This window comes from Uloborus diversus, chromosome 1 (genome assembly GCF_026930045.1).
Source record: "Uloborus diversus isolate 005 chromosome 1, Udiv.v.3.1, whole genome shotgun sequence".
NCBI lineage: Eukaryota > Metazoa > Arthropoda > Arachnida > Araneae > Uloboridae > Uloborus > Uloborus diversus.
Genome location: NC_072731.1, coordinates 26,234,009 through 26,258,811, shown reverse-complemented (window position 1 = coordinate 26,258,811; position 24,803 = coordinate 26,234,009). Strand labels below are relative to the sequence as shown.

Here is a 24,803-nt window from a genome sequence, read left to right as displayed (position 1 = left end):
GAAGAAGGGGCTTGGGGGACAGGATCTCTTTTTAGAAACAATAACTCCAATGAGTAGGGTCCTATCGCAACTTATGATTGCGAAACACATAATTTGAATTCAAAATTTCAGAGTTCAAAGTTTTTTTTTTTTTTTTCATATGCAACTGCATATTTCACAAACATTTTTCAGTGATTTCAGTCAACTGAATTCTTTTACCTGTTTTACTTTTAAACAAAAATGTCCATCCTCAGACTTGCTTCATAAAAGAACGTAATTTACAGCATAAGCACTTTCAAAAGGATTAGCAAAAAACTAGTTTTCTTATCCCATAAAACTCATTACCGCTTCCAGAATTAGTTTGGAACCATACTCAATCGACATCAAAAAAAAAAAAAGAGAGAGAAAAAAGAAAACTTGAATCTTTGTTATCTTGAATTCAAATTATGTTTTTCTCTATTACGAGTGTGTATGTGTGTATGTAGGAGCGTGCACGTGTGTATGTAGGTGCGAGCGAGCGCGTGTATATAGGAGCGCATGCGTGTGTGTGTGTGTAGGCATGTGTGGAGGGGTGTGTGTAGGCGCGTGTGCATGTAGGCGCGTGCGCGTGTGCAGGCGCGTGTGTGTATGTAGGCAGGCGAGCGTGCGCGCGTGTGTGTGTGTGTAGGAGGGAGGGGCACAAAGGTTACCGCCCACGAGTGGTTCAGCTAGTTCAGCTCACGGAGGCAGGTGGACAGTGGAGTTCGCAGAGCTAAGTTACACTTTATGCTTAAGTTAAGCCTTGAATGAACCCTAATTATTTGTAACCATGGCGACAAAAAGGTGTCCTCTTAATAAATATTAAAACAACGAACTATACTTATTCTCGTCGTCATGGCAATCTGATAAATCAGAGCAACATCAACTTTGGTCAAGTGGGGATAATAAGCAACTCGTAATTTCTCAAAAAAAAGAAAAAGTGAAGTTAATATTTAAAATATTTTTTACCTCAGCATGAATAGTTAAGAGTAAAATAATAATGTCCGAGCTCTGAAATCTATATGAGGTTCTATACTATAAATGACTATAATTGTCTATTATTTTATATTTTTTGAACTTTTAGAACACGCTAGATGTATTACATTCTTTAATTCAACCATATTACTTAAAACTAGTTCTACATATATGCGTATTCCACCATCAAAGAATGGAGTCCAGTAGGTGCTTAATATTGGAGTTCGATAATTGTCATATTTTCTTTCCATCGTAACGAAAAAAATAATAAATTACCAAAGTGATTACGACGAGTAAAAAATTAAATGCATGTGAACATATGAGAAGAACCAGCCTTAAAAAAATATTTTATTCAATAAACTATTAATATACTTCAATAAAACTACAAAGAAGTTGAACAAGTGAAAACAAATTGATGTTTTTAAAAATTTCAGTCTTTCAAAATTCACAAAATCTAAAACCACAGATTAAAATTTATTTCTCTACTTACTGAAATTCTACTTAAAATAATTGTTAGAATTATTACAATGATTAATTGCCATTTATTGATTTTGCTTGCAAAATTAGGTGGTCAATTAATGATTGTGTTATTTTAAGCCTCGCGATTACCTTTTTTTTCACAATTGGTGTGCAAAAACGTTTACATTTCATACTATTAACACACTAAATCGCTCAATGCTTCTCTACACTTTATCCGAAGTAGAAATATCGCTTATCTGCTTAAAGTTTGTTCTTTTATTTCAATTTAAAAAATTTAACTCATTTAATACAATTTTTGACGTTTAAGTACTAAAGTTCTTAACATTTCTTATTGCTTTCTTTGTATTTTTACTATTGCATCACAAACCTAAACTTACAAAAAACTACTAACTCAACAGGCCAGGAAGTGTAAATAGACAAGAACCTGCGTCAATGTAATAGTGGAACTTTTTCTTAAAAACTATATCACAGTTACTTGAGGATAGTAACAAAATTACTTACACAATTATTATTTTTTTTATCATTCTTTTGGACTAGAACTACTCTGACTAGACTTACATAACCAAGTTTACAAAATAAATCAATCAATGACTATTTTTAATTCGCATATTCAGTCGGACTTGCCTATAACGAGTCCTGATTTAACGAGAACCCGGATTTAGTGAGGAAATCAGAAATACAATGTTAAGTCTATGGAAGCATAACTCGCTTTTAACGAGCAATATTTTTGTGATTCGTTATACTTCTGTTGATTTCCGGCTCAGCTTATCCTTTTTTGGTAAATATTTTTTTACATTCCGAAGTCAACCGAAGTTAGTGATAAATCATAAATCCTGAAAACACGCGATGACAACACTTTTTTTTTTAATTTCTGGAGTAAAGGAACATATAAAAATTATATATGTGTGAATATGGGCATTCTTCAAAAACAATGACATAAGAAAGAGACATTCAGATAGTTCAAAGTAAAGTAACCAACTTATTTGGAACTGAACAAAGGTTAAAAAGAAGAAAAAAAGCAACTATAGTGAATTTTTATGATATTTTTACGAACTCGCTTTTTACGAGGACTCGGTTATATCGAGCAAATGTCGCGGTCCCTTTGCGTTCGTTATAAGCGAGTTTGAATGTAATACAGTGGTTAAACATCAAAGATAGCAATCAACTTGTGCTCAAAGGAAAACAAGACTAATGCTGAATGGATATTTTTACAATCCTATCTAAATTGGAAAAAAAAGTGCTGGTCAATACATAAGAAATTTCATGCACTACATTTATTTTTATTAATATGTAAATTTATATGCGTGCTATGGGTTGCTTTTATTACTTCTACTGTGGAGTCGAATTGATGAACTTTTCAAAGAGACCATTATTCCTTATTTCTTCATTCTATAAATTTGGCAGCAAGATTTTTAACAATGCGTAATTAAAAAAAATGTGATAAAACACTTTGCTATGTCATGTGCAGTAAACTTCAATGCTAGCATGAATAAAAGATTACAGCTTATACGTTCTAAATTCACTGTTTTTCCCCCTTAGTTGCATCTAATTGCAATGCGCTTGTAAGAAAAAGAACAGTAAAATTAGAAATCACTTTTGATTGCAAATAAGATAACCGTTTTCTAACACATTTTGAAAACAGTTGAATTTGTTTCAATGTCAATTATTGAAAAAGGTTTTAGTGGCGTTGTTCAGATAAGATAATTTTTCCATCTATAATATTTCTACTGTGATTTCATGCATAGGTTGACAATTTAATGCACCTTTTGGAGCATTCTAAGCAAAATAGGACGCTGTTATATTGTGTGGAGCAATATTCTGAATTTACAAATTACTGTACATGGAATTTTAAACGCATTTTTTCTATCAAATATTTACTATGATCGTTAACTAAATATCTAAAGCAGCTCCACTTTGAATTATTTTCCAATTAAGTTGTTTTGAAAAATGTATACGTTGTATAGTGCGGCCATCACAAGTTGGCACCTGTCATTCATGGGTAACGTCGGCAGAAACGAAAACATTATCTTCCAATCTCTGCAGTAGAAAGAAAGAACGATTCTGATATATTTGAGATTCGCAACATTTTGACGATATGAATGCTTTTAGCAAGTTTTATTCACAATTTAAGTAAACTATAGGAATGGCCAAAGTCTCCTGCGAATGGTGACTGAAAGAGGTAAAACCAAGGTCAGTTCGGTTGACCAGTCCAGTGAGACATCACCCTTGTCCGCGCAAAATCGAAGTCCTCTTTTACCTCTTTGTCTAGTTTCTTATGTTACCGCAAGGTGGCATGTTCAAAATCTAGAACTGCGAATAAAAGAGTAATTTGTTATTTAAGAATTGTTTGCAGTATTTAGTTTGGAACTTGCATTTTATTTCAATTAAGATTGTAGTTCATTTCTTATGAGTGGCAATTACTTATTTTTTAATTTTTCGTTTGCTGATTGAAGTTGATGCCTATTATTATTATTATAAAGAAAAACGCGCGTTATTTAAATGATTGAAACTTTAAAATTTCATTTTGGTTAGTTGTCTCTATTGGGCTTCGTCGTGCTAGAGCTTTAATAGGCTATACTGCGCCAAACGATAGTTTTAATACGGTAAAAAAAATTTTTTTTAATGAGTTGAAGTTAAAAAAAGAAGACATTAATCCTAATATATTTTCGTCATGTGATTGAAATGCACAAATCAGTGGCAATCTACTTGAAGTTGACAAAGAAGAAAAGATAATATTCTTGTTACAGTAGCCATATTTTTCTCAGTATTTCTTCATTTCCTCTCCAACTAACGACTCCATGAACGTGGACTCTTCTGAAACGAGGCGTTTGCAAGTGCCAGCTCCTGACGGTTGTACTATACAATTTCTTTCTTTTCTAAAATTGTTATAAGCAAAATAATTTTAAAAAGTAAGACTCTAGATTGTACACATAAAATTTAAGAGCTAAAGGTTCAACTGTACGGGCGTTGCTTTATGCTTCTTCGTAAGAAGTTGAAAGAGATAAAAACCTCTATGGCCACTACAAAGTAGCCGAGTGGAAATATTTCTTTGATTAGAACGACATGACTTAGAGGGGTAGCAGAAAAACGGTATGCATCAATAACATCACGTCTTCCGGCTGGATTTGATCAGGAGCGCAATAAATGCTAAGACTCTGAAGAAGACGAACAAGGCAACGACGAGTCCAATATCCCTTTCGAAGTAATCCTGCAACGGAAGATTAAAGAAATAAGCTAATAATTCCACTGAGATACACTGCTTTGAAAAGTCAATCACACAAATTTTTATTGAAATTAGTTTAAAAATAAGTAACTATTATTCCGAATTGGTAATTTACAGTAATAATGAGTTTAGAACGTTGTAATGCAATGCACATGCACAATGCAACGGGACCGGGAATGCGAAATTACATCTGCCATGTATAAAACGAAAGGAATATTAGCATGAAATTTCGCTATTTTAAAATTTTGTATGCTTCGTGAACTGGAGAACCACACAAATAGTGAAAAATGAAAAAACATTAAACGGGTATAGCAATCGAAAAAGCGTACTGAGACATTTTTTGAGTAATAAATATAAACCTTTTATTTTCTGTTTTTTCATTAAATTAGTGAATTGAATGTCTTACTTGACTCTATTAAATAGCATCCAGAAATGAAGACACGGTGGCACGGAAGGATAGCGCGTTATGCTCGAGGGCGCAAGTTTGAATCCGAGCAGAACTCAAAATAATAATAATAATAATAATAATAATGATAATAATAATGGTGATAATAATTTGAACATGTTGAATCCCAATTTAACTTTTCAAAACTATCTTACAAAGTAGAAGCTTAAATTTTAATTTATTATTATTTGCTATACTACGCATTGCTTTGCAACTTCCTTAATACCTCATCATCATCGTTTTCATTTCCTTTTACGTAGTAAAGGAAGTATTGCATTCGCAAAAACAATTTCCCGCAAATTGCGGCCTAATTTTCTATTTTACTCATCCCCGAATGGATGTTGAGTGGTTTTTTCAACCCTGTCGCACGTTCATATATGCTTAAGAACGCCCGAAATATCTATTTTGACCATTCCCAAGTGAATTACTACAAGTTTTCTCGCAACGTCTGTATGTGCGTATGTGTGTACGTATGTAGGTAGGTGCATGTACGTATCTCGCATAACTCATAAACGGTATTTCGTAGAAAGTTGAAATTTGGTATGTAAACTCCTAGCGGGATCTAATTTCGCACATCACCATTTGGTTGGACTCGGATGTTCCATAAGGGGTCTTTTACACCTTTGGTGGGGGGGGGATCAGTATCAATATCAGTGCAAACTCAAGGTATGTTATAATTTGGCGAACATTTGGCTTATATCAATAAGCTTTTGGTCGTCAAATTGGCAACAAATTAGGCTTTTTTTTTTCAAATTTGGCTTTAATTTGGCGCTACTGGCGATTTTTGGAAAGTTATCCATTGAATCACGTTGAAATTGTCGATATTGGGAAAACTAATATCCGTAAAACGCTTTTTTTTTTTTTTTTTGCATCGCTTCGTGACGAACTAGGGGTGAGCTTTTGGTACATTAATACTTTTAGCACGAGCTTCACCTTCACCATTTGAAAATCTTTGGTTAATAACTGAGACATTATGAAATAACTGATAACATAATAAAGTAATGTACCAATTTAAATAGATTAACTCATTCTGATCAAAGCTAATAGTTTTGAGAAAAAAGTATGGAATCAGAAAGATTTCCACTCCATAAACAAAATGATAATCATGTTTTCCAAAAAATAGAAATGAAGAACATGTATTATATTGTGAGCTGGGCTTTTAATGGTATAAAACCATGTATACAAACGTAAAAACCTTCAAGAAACATTTAAGTGGTTGCAGTAAGTATTATGAGGCACGTGAAATACATTTTTATACAAATCACAAACTCACCTTTTCAAAGTTTAAGCTAGCAATAACTGTTTCACCAGTGGACATGCAAGGAGCCAACGGATTTTCAGGACAAGCTGTAAAGGGAAATAAAAGATGTTTATAGTAGGCTGAGAGCAGTTCTGTAAAAAGCTTTAAACGCAGTTAGGTAAAAAAAAAATAATCAAAATAGCTCCAATCAAATATCTTGGTTAGATGAATTTTCTGAAGTACACCTGCTAAATAAAATAACTTCAGCTCACAATAACTTAATTTATTTGTACAAATTATGTTTGGATGGATTCAGAAAATGTTCAAGGAGGGTGCGATTGATTTCAGATACCTACCCTTTTATAAGTTCCCAAACCTCCGCCCCCCCCCTGACATCATAGAAGGTTTTTTTTTTTTTTTAGCTTTCATTTTAGAAAAACTCTCGAGGAATCTACTGAACCGGATCCCTTACATTAACGTAATGTCATCCAACGTGTCCTATAATTGCGTTCTTTTCTTTTTCTCTCTCTCTCTTTTTTTTTTTTTTTTCTTTTTTGGGTCTTCATTTGAAAAACTTTCCGGAGGAGAGCCCCCAAACTCCATTTAATGTTAACCAAGATCGTGTAAATTGGAGTTTTTGGAACTTCGAAAAAGTTCCGATTCCTATCATTAAAGTGTTAAGAGATGAGCTACAGCTACGTTTTCAAGACAAAAATTCTGAAAGAAAAACGAGGGCGAGTTTCGTAACATTAATAAAGATAACTTAAAATTACGTTTCTGAAATCTCAGTATCGAAAAGATGCCGAGGGAGAGTTCTTGCGTCTCTTCTCAAGGAGGGGGCGATCGCCCCTTCCTTGTATCCGTCCTTAGTTTATGTTCTGCAAAATTTCAATGTGTTTTGGCTCAGGAACGAACGTACCATTTGAACTGCACCCGTCACTGAGCAAAAAAATATTATGTAAGCATTGTTTCAAAAAAAAAAAAAAAAACTTCAAAATTTAGTTGCATTATATCAAGTTGAGTTCATGTTATTTTATAAGTGCTTTGTGCAAAAATTGATAAGTCTGTTACCGTAGAATCAGCCCCCAATGAAAAAAAAAAGAACACTTACTTATATTAGTAATGCTGGACCACTGGTTAATGCAAAGTGCTTCGTTTCCATAATAGAACCATGATATGTACTTGATCCATATGAAGTAGTCAGGAACTGATCTGTTAATATCAAAATTTAAAATGAAACATAAACAAAATGAATGAAAAATAAATAAAATTCGGAGTTAAAACATGTTGGAAATATCCAATAGTAATTAAATAGAAAGTTCGAACAGGGTTTATCCCGTTTTCAATGCGGACTTTTTTTTTTTTGCGCAATCACGATTGCTCATTGTTCTTACTTGACCGTCCTTGGCGTTTGGTTCCTTTTTCAGCTTGGACCAGGGGCCTCTGCTGCACCACCGACCACCGGCCTCTGTTCCCGAGCACTGTTGCCCGGTAGCCGCCTCTCCTGGTCGGTGGTGTCCATGTCCTACACACATTCACGCTCACACACATGCACACTCACTCACACGCCTACGTGCATACACACAGGTCTATGCACACACAAGCATATACTTGCGCCTACACACACACCACTATACACACGTTAATCGCTCAGGAGGAGGGGCAGGTTTTGGGGGACAGGAGCCGTTTCTAGAAACAAACTCCAATGAGGAGAATCGTGTCACAATTCGCGATTGTGAAAAACATAACTTAAGTTCAAAATTTCAGAATTCAATTTTTTTTTTTTTTTTTTTTTTTTTTTTTTTTTTTTTTTTTTTGAGCAATCACGATTGCCAATAGTTTTCATTTCACCGTCCTTGATGTCCGGTTCTTTTTTCAACCCCACCGTCCTCTGCAGGCACGGCAACTCCGGTCCTGAGCAATGTCCCCCGTTAGCCGTTTCTCCTGGTCGGTGGCGTCCATGTCCTACACATACGTACGCTCATACACACATACGCCTTTACACACATACACGCCAACGTGCATTGACACAGGTCTACGCACACACACAAGCATACACATACACAACTAAACACACGTAACTGTCTCAGGCTTGGGGGGACAGGAGCCATTTCTAGACACAATAACTCCAATCACTAGGGTCCTGTCGCAGCTAGTGATTGCGAAAAACATTATTTAAATTCAAATTTTCAGAATTCAAATTTTTCCCCCCCATTTTTTCTTTTTTTCCCGATACATGTAAAGCTATATTTTTGCGCAAAAAAGAGTGATATCTAGCTTCTATTCCAGTGAGAAACACATGGCTTTCTGCGAACACTTTCAAAACAGTCTTATACAGCCGAACTCGCTTATAGCGAGCGCGAAGGAACCGCGAAACTTGCTCGTTACAACTGAGTGCTCGTAAAAAATGGGTTTGTGAGAAAAACACAAATTTGTACGTGCTTACTTTGTTATTTTTAAAGTTTTCTACAGTATCAATAAAGTTGGTCATTTAATTTGAACTGTCTTATTGTCCTTTTCTTGTTATTTTCAAGGAACGTGGTGTACGTAAAACATCGTCATTTGCATCCGTGGCTTCCAAACAGATTGAAGTTTTTCTGCACTTTAGAAGCCAAATATGTCGAGGGCTATTTAACTTCAAATTCTTCAGATTTGTCGTTATAGTGGTCGTTTTCCTCCCCTCCCCCTCTTTTGATTTTCAGCCACAATATCCTCGGAAGTATATGTTTTGAAAATGATAACATTCTCTTCAAAAAATATTGAATTTTTAAATGCACTATATGCACTACTACGTGAGTTTTTTTTAAAGGAGCTAATGTGTGCATCACATGACTTCCTTTTACACCAATTTAATGTTATTTCCTCATTATTGCAATTTTAATGTGATTCAATAGTTTATTCTCTAAATATCACCAACAGTGGCCAAATTGAAACCGATTTAAAAAAAAAAAAATTGCCAAGTTGCAAGAGTTATGCGACACACATACGCACATACATACGTACATACAGACGTCACGAGAAAACTCGTTGTAATTAACTCGGAAAACGTCAAAATGGATATTTCGGGCGTCTACACGTTCTTAGGCACTTATCCACGTGTGGTCAGGTCGAAAAAAAATTCAACATTCATTCGGGGGTGAGCAAAATGGAAATTAAGGCCGATATTTGAGTGAAAATTTTTCGCGAATACAATATTTCCTTTTTTGTAAAAGGAAGTAAAAAGGGCCGTGGCATCACTTGTTCTCATAATTTATGTCTTATCTCTAACTTTCGGTTGGATTAAGAATGTTAAGTGGAATTTTTCCAAAAATAAAACAATCTCTTTTGAGGAGGAAATCAACAGACATTTCATGAATTACAAAAACATTGATTGCTTTAAGCCGGGACCGCCGCGAATCTTCGAAAGAAGATTCGCGTCGGTCCCGTTTAAGCGGGGTTTGCTCGTGAAAAGCGAGTTTTGTTCCCACAGACTTAACATTGTACCAACTAAATCTTTTTGATTTCCTCGCTAAAGCAGAATTCTCGTTCAAACAAGGCTTGCTATAAGCGAGTTCGACTTACCATGATAAATCCTTTATAAAAACTTCTGAGGACTTTTAAAATCATCTATGTGGTCGACAGATGCTTTGTCACAGATGGGCTCGAAGAAGAAATTCAATAAAAACATTATGAGAGGAGAATTTTAATGTTTTTATGATAATGTAATCACAATGCATAACAATGAGGTGTAAAAGAAAGCTTTTTTTTTCGTCCTCTTAAAAATAGGATATCTGACTTCGTTTTCAGACTTAGCTATATACCTGTTGCTCTGAGGTGACGATACATAAAGACCATTTCAATTATATCTACACTTGCAAATAAATAATTTATATGATCAAAAGCCATGTTGTTTATGTCACAGCATGATAAATATTTACTAATTGAGACATAATACTAATAAAAACATTTTGATATAAGAAATTTCAAAATGATGTAAAAAGTTTAACTTTTCGTGTTTTTGCTGGCATCCTCAATGATCTTTTTTAAAATCCACTTCAGTAAGTACATAGTACTTGTTAACAAAGCGTTTAACTTTTTCTTACAACTGACAAAATGTTATAACGTAGTTAAAAATGTACAAATAGCAATAAGAAATTGCAGACACATGTTTTGGTGTTGTAAGGTACTCTTTTTTTTTTCTTTTTTTTTTTAAGCAAAAAAAAAAAAAAGCTGATGTTGAAAAGACATGTGATAAAAGGTTTTTGTCCTTAACTAAAACGGAATTATTTAGGGAAGAATGGTTTAAACCCCAATAAAGTTGTTCAGATTAACGTAGTGTTTCTTTTTTTTTTAATCATATCCAATCATATTATGAAATAAAGTGGAAATAAATACCAGGTACTTGTACAAGAGGATTTACCAGGTACCGACTTCGATAAATATCAACAATATTTTCACAAATGCGATTTTTTTTTTACGCAAACGCATATGTGAAAAATTTACAACTGAAAAATTAATATCAAAACCCAAATTCAGCTCCAACGGACGTTAACTGAATGAAAATAAAAAAAAAAAATAAAAAAAAAATTAGTCATTAAATATTTTCTTGCTAATTATTTTACGTTGCAATTTTTATGAAATTAGAGCATTCTTTTCTTGCAATCACAATTGTTTTTATTTATTTCTTTATTTTTTTTTTATGGTTTCCCTTGAGATAACGATTTTTGTGAATGATCCGATATCAAATTGGCTGCCAATATTTTATCTAAAGAAGCGCCTAGAAGGAAAACCAAAACTTGCTAACACTTACGCATTATTGAGGTAAAATCCTCCAAAAAGAAGAAGTGGCATTAAGAGAGGTGTGCTAATGCTCAGGGCAATATTTAGTGTGTTTGCCAAGCAGGAAATCATATAGCCTGCAAATATGAAATTATACATATAAATATACAAACATACACACACATATAGATATAGTATATGTCACTGAGAAAGTCCGAAATCTGGTAAATGTCTAGCTTAACCGGTGAACATCAACATTCACATAGCAATAAAATTGACGAAAGATAGAACATTTACTGTGAATCATCAGGGAAAGTCGACATTCTCCAAATTTGTTCTTTCACCTGTACACATTAATACACAAAAGTATCATGAAAGTATAAATAAAGCTTTTAAAAGCAAAAAAAAAAAAAAAAAAATCATAAAAGAAGGTGAGGGGAATAAAGAGCGTTAGTATTTTAAGCTCTAAATGTTGAAGAGACTTAATTCATATTTTTCATAACCTTGGTGTTATTTTTTTTTTTTTATTCTTGCACTATTTTTCGTTTCTATTTTTTCTCTTGCAATAACTGAAATTAAGTTCTTCCCATACTAATTTGTGCTTCTTGTTAGCTAAAATTAAAAATTTATATTTAACCAACAACATTTTAAGCCTGGACAGATAAGAATAATATCGATGCAATACAAAAATTTAACAAATTGAGTTAAGCAGATATTTGGGCTCACTTTTTACTTCCTCTATAAAATGTACCAATTTCGCATAGTACCTACTAGGAGCACATGAAAGTTGTCCACTAAGAGTCTGTCCATATATATATATATATATATATATATATATATATATATATATATAAATGATGCCACACATTTTTTAAACATATGTAAAACCCCTCCTGTTCCCCCCCCCCCCCACAAAATATCACACTTTACCGAACCCCTCCTTTCCCCGCGTCAAATGTCGCGCTATATAGCACAAACATATTGTGACAAAAAAAAAAATGGTTTTATTTCAACAAAACGTGCCTGTCACCTTTCGTCATCCCCTCTAACCCCTTACAAATAACTTTTCATAAAAGCTGACGCGTAATATAAAATGAAAGCACTTATGTTTTAATAAAAATCCTTCCTTTGAAATTAAAATTCAAGCAGCTATGATTTTTTTTTTTTTTTTTGGATCTTTTTACAAAACGTCACCGAATAAAACCATACCCATCAACTCACCAAATGAAGCTGCTGTGTTTGCTATCAGGATGAAAATGGCTAGGGATATTAAAAACGCTTTGTAATCTGGATTCAACCCTAGAAAAAATAAATTACTTGTAAACTAAAAATCTAAATAAATTAGCAAAAAATAAAAAGAGATGAAAATCATATTTATCTATACTAATAATATAAAGCTGAAGAATTTGTTTGTTTGAACGTGCTAATCTCAGAAACTACTGGTTCGAATTGAAAAATTCTTTCTGTGTTGAATAGTCCATTTATTGAGGAAGGTCTATTTATTTTATATAACATTGCGTTTATTTTATATAACATCAACAGCTCAACTGTTGTTGCTCTAATAGCTCAGTCGGTAAAGCGTTGTGCCAGCAACTACAGAGTCTCGGGTTCGAACCCCGCTGTGGGCGGGGAAATTTTTCCGGCTCATTTAAAAATTTATAAATCAAGGATTTTCATTTTTTTTAAATATATTTTTTTTTCGATATTCTCATTTAACGGAAAACATCGATGTGGATAAGGGTGTGTAACTTTTTTCTCTTCATATATATACATATATCTCATAGCGTGATGTACTTAAAATAGTTTTTTATTAACGCGGGTGAAACCACAGGGCACAGCTAAAAATATATAAAGGAAAGTATAAATGGCTTCGCAATATTATTGCTGACCCAGGCAACAGTGGGTATGTTTGCTAGTTCATTCATAAATTTGTAATCGGAAATTTACTCAATTTTTTTCTAATTTATTCTTGTTTGCCCATTGATTGAAGTATGGGAATATGAAAAAGGAATGAACTTCTTCGTTCAAGATAAACTTTAAAGCAGCCAAGGCTGCTTATTTTTTCAATTGATTATTTTTTCCATCTGTGAGGCTTGGCGTCTTCAGATCTTTCATTAGTTGTTTTGAAATAAAAATTATTTTGTAAATATGGTTGATTATTAAACCAATGAAAGTAAGTTCTATTACAAAATAAATAAAAGACAACGTGTTGTTCAGCCGTTGTTCAGCAGATAATTTGAAGTTGAACAGTTTAATTGCTTTCAAACCGTTAAATACATTATTACTTATTCACCGAATGGCACAGTAATGATACGATTTTTACTGAAAAATAAATCATTTTCTTACGATATACATTCGTTTCAATGTAACATCTGGACGGTTTTTCGTATTTAATCAGTAAATTTTAAAAAAAGCAACAAACAAAACTGCTCTTTTCACCAGTTCAGAATAAACTTTTAATATGGCTCGCGATACCGGCTTAACATTTTGCTGTGGCTTCATCACGGAGAGTTGGCGGACGGACTGGTAGGGAAAGCAGAGCATGTCATTTTGTAATAGCGAGAACGCACATGCAGTAACGTTTTTACCACTCGCCTCTATTCCAAAATAAAGTTGTCCTTTTCCTCTTCCAGTTTATCCACCATCTCTCTCCGTGGTCAAGTTTTAGTCCGAGAATCAGAAGTCAGTTATGTTGAGAAACACTTGTTGAAAGAAAAATATACTCAACCAGTCTGTTCCTACTCCTGTGGCGACTCGTTTTCCCAGGCAGTAGCCCTTTTTTTACGGAGGTCGCGTGTGTGCAGTTTTCAAATTACACCTTTTTCAAATCTACGTTAATTGATTATGGACACTTATACAGAAATTTCAAACATACGCATAATGGTGCACATAAGAATACACATTTTTGAAATAAAAATCATCTTACCAACCATCCAGTACAAGATAGTTATAAACATAACTGTCATCATCATGAGAATTGGTGCCTGAAAATAATTGAAATTCTTACTGTTGTTACATTATTCATGAGTTAAAACGTATTCACTTTAAGTGTTTCATGAAAATCAATAAATACGATTTATTGTTACGATTTATTTACAATTTGTTTCTCTTTTTAAAAATGGTTGTTTTTTTTACTGAAGGTGAAGGAGCTGCCAACTAAACTCGCTTTTGTTGAAACAACACTACGATCTGAGACCTAAGGAAAAGCAAATGTCTAAAATAGATATTTCAGCTCCCGCCTATACCTTACCTTGATACTGAAGTTTTGCTTTCAAAGGAAAAGATCTCTTGAAACAAAGGTAGCAAATCTTTCAGTGGCACCAAATTATTTCTAACAAAAAATATTCCTTTAAAAGAATTGGATATCTTTTTCTAAAGCGCGCCTTAGGACGAAAATACGTTTTGGAGGAAAATTGTTATTGACCGGGTAATTTATTTCAGATAAAAGTTTACATTTTTTGGGAAAAACTTGCGAGCAAACATACCTCAGCTAATGTTTTACAGATAAAGTACACATCAGTTCTGTACATTCCATTCCAATGTTCACGTAAAAATATCGGCTGCTCAAGACAGAACGCCTGAAAATGATTGGCAAAAACAAATGTTGGTTCCATTCACTAAAGCAAATATTATGTATTTATACAATCAATTAATGATAAATTGCACTTTTTCCACTTACGTTTACTACAGAGAACATATTTTGGAATGTGACGTTCGTCAGGGCAAGGAATAGAGCTCCGTTCAAGTTCATGATGCCTTTCTGATCGTAATCCTGTCTTAAGTAGATCAACCCCAATAACAATGCGATTATCTGAAAACAAAACACACATTTTTTTTTAAATGTACAGTTAATTTTTTCGTTAGATGAATGCAAACGTCATGTACAGCATTTTATTTTTTCCTTTTGGTGATTAAAATGGAAAGAAAAGATTATCTTTCGTATCAGCGACGGTACATTTTCAGTGCATCAATAAAGCAGGGCAAAAATTTTCCCAACGACCACATATTGTCGAATACAGTTGGCAAAAGTATTAAAATGCGCAAGATAAACATTATTCGGATGCTTATTATCAGGGTCCAACGAAAACAGCAAAATCTTCGTCGCCAGTAAAGCACTAGACTTGGAATTCTGAATAACAGCCACTGGCTACCAGATTCACGAAAAGTAGTAGTCACTTTTTGACTTCTGGTAGCCATTTTTTTAAAAAAATATACATTGTTAGCAAAAAAAAAGAACAACTAAAGAGAGTTTGCTCCGAATTACGTTGCCAAGGTGGAGTCATCTGATGCTTTGAAGGTCTCAGGATCGCCAGTGTATTGTCGTAGCACGATATGATTTTTAACACAAAAGAACTCATGGTTGTCACTTTTGGCGACTAAGACTTCATTTTTTTTGGTAGCCATATTCAAGAAAATGGCCGCCCGTTGGCAACTGGTGACCGCTTATCTAGAGCTTAACATTTTTAGGCGTCAATCAATCAAAAACAGAGGCAAAAAAAATGTCACACTTTGAACTAAGGTGGATGCGTTGAAAAAAGCCATGCAGACACCATTTTTTGATGTAGTACACTAGAAATTCGCTTGATCGTGACTTCATTGTCGCTAGAAAGCCTAGTTGATGATAAAGCGTTTAATCAATTAGTTTGTTGTTCTTACCAGGTAACAAAATAGCACAAGTTACTACAGAAAAGAGTTGTCAAAACTACCTGATCATATTTATAGCGGTAAATTATGTTTCTTCATCTTTCACTGAAGTATACTAGTATAAACGAGCTGATTTGTGTATCACATGACTACCTTTTACGCCAATTTAATGATAATAGCGCCTTGGAGCAAGCAAGGAAACACTAAATATTTTCCCCTCTAGTTTCTTGCGAACCGAAGCAAAAAAATACCTTTTACACAGATTTATTTCCCCATTATTGGCAATTTTAATGTGATTCAGTGGTTAGCTCTAAATATCACCAACATTGGACGAATTAAAACCAGATTTAAAAATTAAAAAAAATAACCTTCCCGGCAATAAGCTTGGCGATATATTGCAAAGCGTTTGACAAACTTTGACTTTAAAATTTAATTTTTGGAGGAATAAAATCAATGCCACGAGATTGCCTTCTTACAATCCAGAAAGATTGGAAGCTCTAGTTAAAACAAACCTAAAAACACCAAGACATTTTTGAAGGTAACTTTTAGCTGATGAAGGGGTTATGTCACAATCAGTAAGGAAAAAATAAAGCGACAAGTCTTACCAAAGTCTGGAAAAATCGAACTTTAGTCAGCATGGGTTCTCTAATCATACTGATCCAAGATCTCCACATTACAGCACGAAATTGCTTGCACCAGGAAGCTTTGTATCTGAAAATATAAATGTTTAATGCAGGAACTATCATTAACGAATGACCTATTTTAACAAATGAAAAATGAAACTAAACTTACCGAGATTTATAAGTAACATCGCCAGGCTGAAATAAAAATTAAGATATATGGATTAGCAAAGTAATTTTACCTTTAATACTTATTTATTAGGACATCTTGACAAAGTATGGGAAACTACAAATAACTAGTTAATATTTAAGGATTTCATCTGCTTCTTTTCGCATTTTTGGAAATATTTACTAACTAGTATCAAATTATGAACATTTGGTGTGATCAACAAAAAATACCATTCGACTAATTGAGAATATAGCTGACAAAACATGCTAATCGACGAAAAAGTTTTGAGCTATTACCAGGCAACAAAACTTATTAATATCCTTGATTGACGTTACATAATTAAGTACAATGTGGCAACTTTATCTTTTTGACGCACATAACATAAAAATACTGGGCTGAGGGAGGCAGAGAGCAGATGAATTTTGTTGAAGCAACCGTGTCAGACGGCGGAAAAAATACTAAACAAAGTGGACTCAAAGGGCCACCAGGGGCGCCACGATGGTAATTATGAGAGGTCACAGTGATCTTCTAAAAATTTCCTTATTCGGCAAATTGTGTCTGATGATTCGGCAAAATTTGGAGTTCTGGAAAAATTGTCATCATTCAGCGGAATCTGAAGTTCCAATCGGAAAAATTTGGATTTTCATTCGGCAAATTGAGAATTTCCGGCCTTCCAAAAATGTTAGTTCGGGACTACCCTGGAAGATCCTATGCTTTTTTCACAGTGTAAATAGATATTATAGCTCTTATGGATATAAACAGCTCAAAACATTATATGATACAGAGAGAAGCAATGGGATGTAATAGTCAAAATTAAAAATTTGGAGATAATCAGTACAAATGGTAGGAGAACCTCCCCTCAGTTTTAGGGCAAGAGATGGTTCTAGTAATTCTGTTAGGTGCTGCTATACAGCACGATTTAGAAATACAAACTCAATGAAAGCCTATCTAGGATTTGAACTTTAAACGCATTTTGCTCGAAACTTTAAAAAGTTCACTTACATCTATTTGCTTCTTACTGCCTCATATAAATTCTGCTAAGGTTATTTCAATAGTGACTATCTGAAGGAAGAAAATACATTTGGTAGACATAATCTATAACCTACCGTAAAGGAGCAACCGGTCGACGTTGTCGAATTTATGTGTAGGCCTTCTTTTGTAAATTGGGAGCAAATAGCCTAAAAAAAGGAAGATAACTTACTTAAACTTAACTAAAAATTCATGAAATATCACAATAACACATTGAACGCTTGAGGTAATTTCAGTTTAATTTTTATACAACCCTGCGCAAGGTTTAAACATACCTTTTGAAGCTGGCAGCAAATAGGTTAGCAAGCTTTCTGCTAAAACATATTGTTATTCGTGAAGTTCATGGAAAGATAAATGCAGAAAATCAGATGATTCATGAAGCAGGTTGTCATGTAAAGTATTAACGAAGAAATTCTTAAATTTTTGTTCATATGCTTCTTGAATGTTTTAATATTTTTCAAATGACTTTAGATTTAATAAACAGTTAAATTTTCTTAAAAAGAAATTTTTCTTAAACATTCTTGTTTTTCATTCTTATATTTTTTAGAAACATTTTTTAACAATAATAAAAGAGTTAAAAGCGGGGCTGCAGAATTTGAGGGAAAATGACCGAATTCGATTCTTTCACCTCAAAATCAGTCTGAATCCGACTTTTTAATCCCAAAATCAGTCCGAATCCAACTCTGTCACCCCCAAATCAGTCCAAATCCGACATTTTTACCTCCAGCTCGACGACCCAGACTCCGACTCCGCTGCCATGGCAGAGCTGCGGACTCGAATTGTTAATGACTGATTCCCAATCCTGGAATTTTAGTGCCTCCGACTTCTTCCCCTCCCCCCAAAAAACAGTTCGACTCCAATTATGAAACTTTTGGTAAAAATTATTTAACTTTTCAAAATGGCGATGAAAGATTCTTTATCAAAAATTTACTATAGCTAACAAGGAGACCTTACGGTCTCCGACGGTCAAACTTTGAGAGAATCCACTCAGTAAAGTAATAAAGAGCACTAGCCAGAACATTCCGTGAAAACAGCCTCTAAAGTTTTACATGAAGCTTATATGTACTAGTAGAAATTTCTCACCAGCAGCAGCTCGGTGCCTATGTGGTCAGCGTACTGGATTCCCGTGCAATAAATCCCGGGTTCAATACCTCTGGAAGCATTTTTTTTATATAAATTTACAAAGCGACTGTTACAGCAAATTGAAATTTGAATTGAAGAAAATACTTTATTTTTAAATATGCAATGTGCTTTTAATAGAGAAAATAGAGATAAATTCAATCGATTATGAATTATAATTTGAATTACCACGGCAACAAAATTAGGGTAGATCATGTTATTTTACGTATAAAAGTCAACAATATAGTTTTAATTTATCAATTATATATTTATTTACATACACCAGAATGATAATTATCATAAAAACATGGAAAACCAATTTACATCTTGCACAATGTATAAAGAAAAATTATTGACAGGAGCAACCTTTTCTGTAAAAGATTCGTATTAAAACATGCTTCATTAATATGCATTAAAATTTCTCTTTTGTTCAAAAATTTGGAAGCATACCAGGCATGCGGAACGACTTTGTTAAAAATTGGCGATGACAGTTGATGATGGGCTATTGGTTGTATTTTTATGCAGCCTTCACGGCTATTTATTTTTCTGTTACTTTCAACGAGATGCGCAAACTTTTGTATACGATATATTAGATTCTTTACCTGTCTATAAAAATAGACGTCACGAGGTTAAACAAGGGAGGCACATTTTGGTGAAAAAAAAAAATTCTTCAAGAGATATCGAACCCGGGATGAATTGTACGGGAATCCAGTACGCTGACCACATAGCCACCGAGCTGCTGCTGGCAGAAATCTCTGCTAGTATATAAGCAGTGCATAAAAATTTAGACGCTGTTTTCTCGGAATTTTCTGGCTAGTGCGCTTTATTAATTTACTGTGTGGATACTCTCAAGGGGTACTACTAATCTGCTGAATTTCATCCCGACCTGTATTTCCAAGACGGTAAGGTCTCCTTGTAAGATAAAATGTTTTATTTTTAAAAAAGTTATGCAATACTTTTCTGCAAGAGTAATTGAATATTTTTAATCATCAGCAACTCCGTCGAAACAATATTATTTGTTAAATGAAGTATGTTTTACGATGCAAATTTATTTTCAAACGACTAGGGGGTTCTGCCCGCTGTTCGCTAACGCTCACCAATCCCGGAAGAATGCTTCACAATCTTATTTGATTCGCAAAGATGTAAATCGTCAATTAGAAAGAAACAGATTAAAAACGCATTATGAGCTCCCTTTTGGAACAAAAAGCACCCCTTCCCAAGGTTTCAAAATAATTTGTACCAACTTGCAAAGCGATAAGAGCTAGGAGGTTCCTCGGTCAGCATTGCAAAACTGCAGTTGTGTACGTTTGAAAAATCGCTTTCATACTCGTGGTCTCTAGTAATATATTTTGCTCTTTAGCTCGGGGCTTGAATTGAGTTGAGCCTAAGATTTTCCGTTAAAATCAAAACCCTTAAAATTTCTGAATAAGAAAGAAGAAACAAACGAATCGAAAAGACGTAACTATGGCAACGTGAATATAACAAAACATGAATAATTTGAATGGAAATGAGATTTTTCGAACTTGATTAAAACTGCTTGTAACTTTTTTTCTTTGGAGATAGAAGCTAAGTTTTTGAACCATGTCGAGTTGGATCTAGAGTAAAAACGCTGCTCTTTCCAGTGGTGCCAAAAAGGAAACTGCCGTACAATTTCTTCACTTTTTACTGATAGCTTTAATGAAGAAAGTAGTGCCTAAATTTTAGCTAAGCCTAAAAAAGTTCGAGCTGAAAACGCAAATAACTCCCGCCGTATTTAAGTTTGAACGGAAACACAACTTTGAAACAAATTGTGTAGAACGGGAAGAATTCTACCCTTTTCAACGATACAGAATATTAATATCAGCAAGTAATTTTTCACCCCTTTAATAAGCAATAATAGGCAATTTACGAGAAATTTGAGTTTAATTTTTTTTTTACAAAAAATCTAATTCTAATTTAAAAAATAAACCCCATCGAAGTAATTTTGTACAAAACTTCAAGGTTGTAGGTACTATGGGGTCTCCTGGACACAGGTTCGCCACAGACTTCCTTTCAAAATTTTCTTTTGACCATATTTTTTTTTTAATATAAAGAGGTAACTAAAGTTCAGTGCACTTAGTAAATGACTAAAAGAAACGATAACCCTTACAGATATTTCTAAGACGAATATCCATTTTTGGTGTGCAAATTTTATGTAGAACTAGCTGCGTAGCCCGGCTTTGCACGGTCTATCTCGAATATAATAATTATCTCAATTGACGCGTGTTCAACAACCAGACTTGAACAAAAAAAAACAGTAAAATTTTACGGCTGATTCCGGAAAAATAACCAAAAAGTTAGCATTTTAGATTCCCGGATTGCAGGAAAAGCCTTTAAAATAAAAACCAGAATTTTGCTTTTTCATATTCGAGAAAAAAATATGACAACAGATCTTTCATTTAATGATTTTCCTAGCTTTTCACAACGAGATATTTTTTGAATGGTTTTTATCTTTATATGTAATACTTTGGCTTACTTGAACTTTCCTTTTGCATTCGTCCTCCCTTCCTGGCACTATTGCCAGATTATGGATGAAGAAATCAGCCGGATTGTAGTTGATGGGACAACGGAGCCCCGCCCTAAAGAAGAAAAATAGATATTTGGAAACTTTTAAGACTTAATGAAATAGAAGGGCATGAAAAGCGATCGTGAACCACAAATAATGACTGGAGCTTCATGTAGGGAGTTCTAAAGTTATGCTTGAGTTCAAATACTATTCTCATATGCGAAAATGTTTGTGATGCTAAGCGATTTATAAGGAGCAACCAGTAATCAATAGGGTCTCGAGAATTGTCCAATTCTTAATTACTTCATCAGAAAAAAGTTATAACTCTTGTTTGAAGAACATGGATTCGTCAAGACATAGTGTGAAAGGAGTTATAGTTTAAGTAATAACATACCTTTCGAAGAATGCTGTTGCCTTAGAAGCTTTCCCCAAGTAGGCGACTCTTCCTTCGGCGAGGAGTAGAAGTTGGTCGAACATTTCGAACACTTCTGAAGATGGCTGGTGGATGGTGCAAACAATGGTTCTTCCACCTTCCGCCATGTTCCTTAAAACTGAGATGATACTCTGCGACATGAAAGAGTCCAAACCTGAGGTTGGTTCGTCGCAGAACATGAGAGATGGGTTCGTCAGCACCTGCAAGTTGAAAACAGGGTAAGAGCTCGACGAAGACAACAAAAGAATATTGTCTATTAGTTGCAGTATGATAATGCACTGCATGCAATGCGTTAAATTTTGGATATCCGCGAATGCATTTTACATCGCGCTTTATAAATACTGCCGCAATGATCCAGTTTAAGTTTGGAAAATCAACAGTTTGCAGAATAAAACAAGTAAAACTAGTATGTTGTGGCTATCGCGAAACTTTCTTCTATATTTTTCTTTTTTTTCTGATCCCTCCCCATGCTTGACGAAGACGCAATATTCACAACAAAAACAAAATTACACATGCAAAAACTTGACGACCATCCCAATGTCTGAATTATTGCAAAAGCAAAGCAAAGAGCGAAAATTGAAAGTTATTTTAAAAGCCTTGCTTGAATTAATTACAAATATTTTATTTGTTAACAAACATAAGATGGCAACAGTTAAAAATTTTAAATTCATTGAGAAAATATTTCCGATCATTTCCATACAATTAAAATCACGAGAAATACGCAGACGACAATCTATTACGATTTATCTTTCTTATTGTTGCATTAATAAAGCTATTTTTATTCGCTAAAAAAATAATGATAATAAAAATAAATCAGCACCTAGTGGCGCGATTGGCGCCAAAATTGAACCAAAGCCTGTTTACATATGGATTCACATATATTCCAAATTTCAACCAGAACGTAGCATTACTTCTTGAGATAGGGCACTCACAATGGAAAAAAAGAACGGACGATTGCGCTACCCCCTTTTTAGCTGTTGACACCAAAATAAAATCAGCTTTTATACCCACTAAGGGCTACTTGCCGATAAATTTTTCTTTCATTCCGTTCATTATTTCTTGAGATACAGCAGTCACAATTGACGACAAAAAACGTTCTATAGCTCAACCCCCGTTTGAGTTATTGACACCAAAATTGAATCAGCACCTGTTCCTGTTACTGGCAACATATGAACCAAATTTTGTTTGATTCCGCAAGTTACTTCCTGAGGAATAGCAATCACGCGTAACTCAAAAAAACGTCCCATTGCTCCACCCCCCTTGGATGAATTCGCGCCAAAAACCAATGGGCACAAGTTCACATAGGGGCACATATGTGTACCAAATTTCGTTCGATTTCATGCGGTAGTTTTTGCTGTAGAGCGGCCACAAAAAACTGGTCACACACAGACGTGACACACATACACACACACATACACACAGACCGACAGACATTTTTACAAAAATAGTCGAAATGGACTCAGCACTCCTCAAAACGTTCGAATCCGTCAAAATTCGAAATTCGAAAATTTGCACGAATCCAATACTTTCTTCTATATATTAGATATAGAAGAAAGTAACAATGTCGTTGTTATTAAGGGGACCTTTCGCTGTTTTTACTACAAAAAAAACTAGTATGTTGTGGCCATCACGGAACTCTCTTCTATATCTTTCTTATAATTCTGATCCCTCCCCATGCTTAACGAGGAAGCAATATTCCCAACGAAAACAAAATTACACATGCCAAAACTTGATGACCATCCCAATTCCTAATTTATCTCAAAAGCAAAGCAAAGAATGAAAATTGAAAATTATTTTAAAGTCTTGCTTAAAATAATTACAAACATTTATCTGTCAACAAACACAAGATGGCAACAGTTAAAAATTTTAAATCATTGAGATAATATTTCAGATCATTTCCATGCAATTAAAAGCACGAGCTGAACGCAGACGACAGTCTGTTACGATTTATCTTTCTTATTGTTGCAATTAAAAAGCTATTTTTATTCACACAAATTAAAAAAAAAATCAGCCCCCCCCCCCCATGGAGAGATTGGCGCCAAAATTAAACCAACGCCTGTTTACATATGGATTCATATTTATTCCAAATTTCATCCAGAACGTAGCATTACTTCTTGAGATATGACACTCACAATGGAAAAAAAAGAACGTTCGATTGCGCCACCCACTTTTTAGCTGTTGACACCAAAATAGAATCATTTCTTATACCCTCTAAGGGCTACTTGTCGATAAATTTTTGTTGAGTACGTTCATTATTTATTGAGATACAGCAGTCACAATTGACGGCAAAAAACGTTCTATAGCTCAACCCCCATTTGAGCTATTGATACCAAAATTGAATCAGGATCTGTACCTGTTAGGGACAACATATGGACCAAACTTTGTCTGATTCCGCCAGTTACTTCCTGGGGAATAGCAGTCACGCAAAACTCAAAAAACGTCCCATTGCTCCACCCCCCTTGGAGGAATTCGCGCCAAAAACCAATGGGCACAAGTTCATATAGGGGCACATATGTGTACCGAATTTCGTTCGATTTCATGCGTAGTTTTTGCTGTAGAGCGGCCACAAAAAACTGGTCACACATATACGTGACACACATACACACACACACACACACACACACACACACACACAGACAGACATTTTCTAAAAATAGTCGAAATGGACTCAGCATACCTCAAAACGTTCGAATCCGTCGAAATTCGAAAATTTGCACGAATCCAATACTTTCTTCTATATATTAGATATAGAAGAAAGTAAAAATACAGCATCAGAATACTAGGCATTTGGAGCAAGACAAATAAAGCTGGTTCTAAATTTGGCAGCAAATTAGCGATTTAAAAGGATAAACAATTTTTCAACTCCTACGTAAATCTGACCTTGTCAGTGCACAAGCATTAAAGATAGTTAGGAGTCAAACTGTTGTTTTGGTGAGAAGTTAAATAACCAACTTCCTCCAAGTGAGCATAAGTAATATTCTCTGTACATCTTGTTTTGTTACATGCGTAGTCTTGCTGCAGTGAAGGCCATTTCCAGGACATCTTCAGAACACGATGCTCTGCTTCCGTGATGTTAACACCATCTCGATCCCTTAGTCTTGATGCAGACAAGGACGCCTTCAGGACATCGTCAGGACATGCTGCTTA

At 34.3% G+C, this 24,803-nt stretch overlaps 1 protein-coding gene across 1 annotated transcript in view; it reads right to left on the bottom strand.

Moving 5' to 3' along the window:
- Nucleotides 1–4,274: 4,274 nt before the first annotated feature.
- The window catches only part of LOC129228489 (protein white-like), a 50,126-nt gene continuing 29,597 nt past the window's right edge, over nt 4,275–24,803 (bottom strand). The window contains exons 6-18 of the mRNA XM_054863173.1: nt 21,618–21,856; nt 21,194–21,296; nt 17,658–17,729; nt 16,555–16,580; nt 16,368–16,473; nt 14,798–14,929; nt 14,604–14,696; nt 14,045–14,102; nt 12,340–12,417; nt 11,150–11,255; nt 7,472–7,572; nt 6,394–6,467; nt 4,275–4,660 (exon numbers count right to left, since the gene is read on the bottom strand). Coding sequence (XP_054719148.1) covers nt 4,559–4,660; nt 6,394–6,467; nt 7,472–7,572; nt 11,150–11,255; nt 12,340–12,417; nt 14,045–14,102; nt 14,604–14,696; nt 14,798–14,929; nt 16,368–16,473; nt 16,555–16,580; nt 17,658–17,729; nt 21,194–21,296; nt 21,618–21,856 — 1,290 coding nt within the window. The 3' untranslated portion in view covers nt 4,275–4,558. The remainder of the gene's footprint in view (nt 4,661–6,393; nt 6,468–7,471; nt 7,573–11,149; nt 11,256–12,339; nt 12,418–14,044; nt 14,103–14,603; nt 14,697–14,797; nt 14,930–16,367; nt 16,474–16,554; nt 16,581–17,657; nt 17,730–21,193; nt 21,297–21,617; nt 21,857–24,803) is intronic.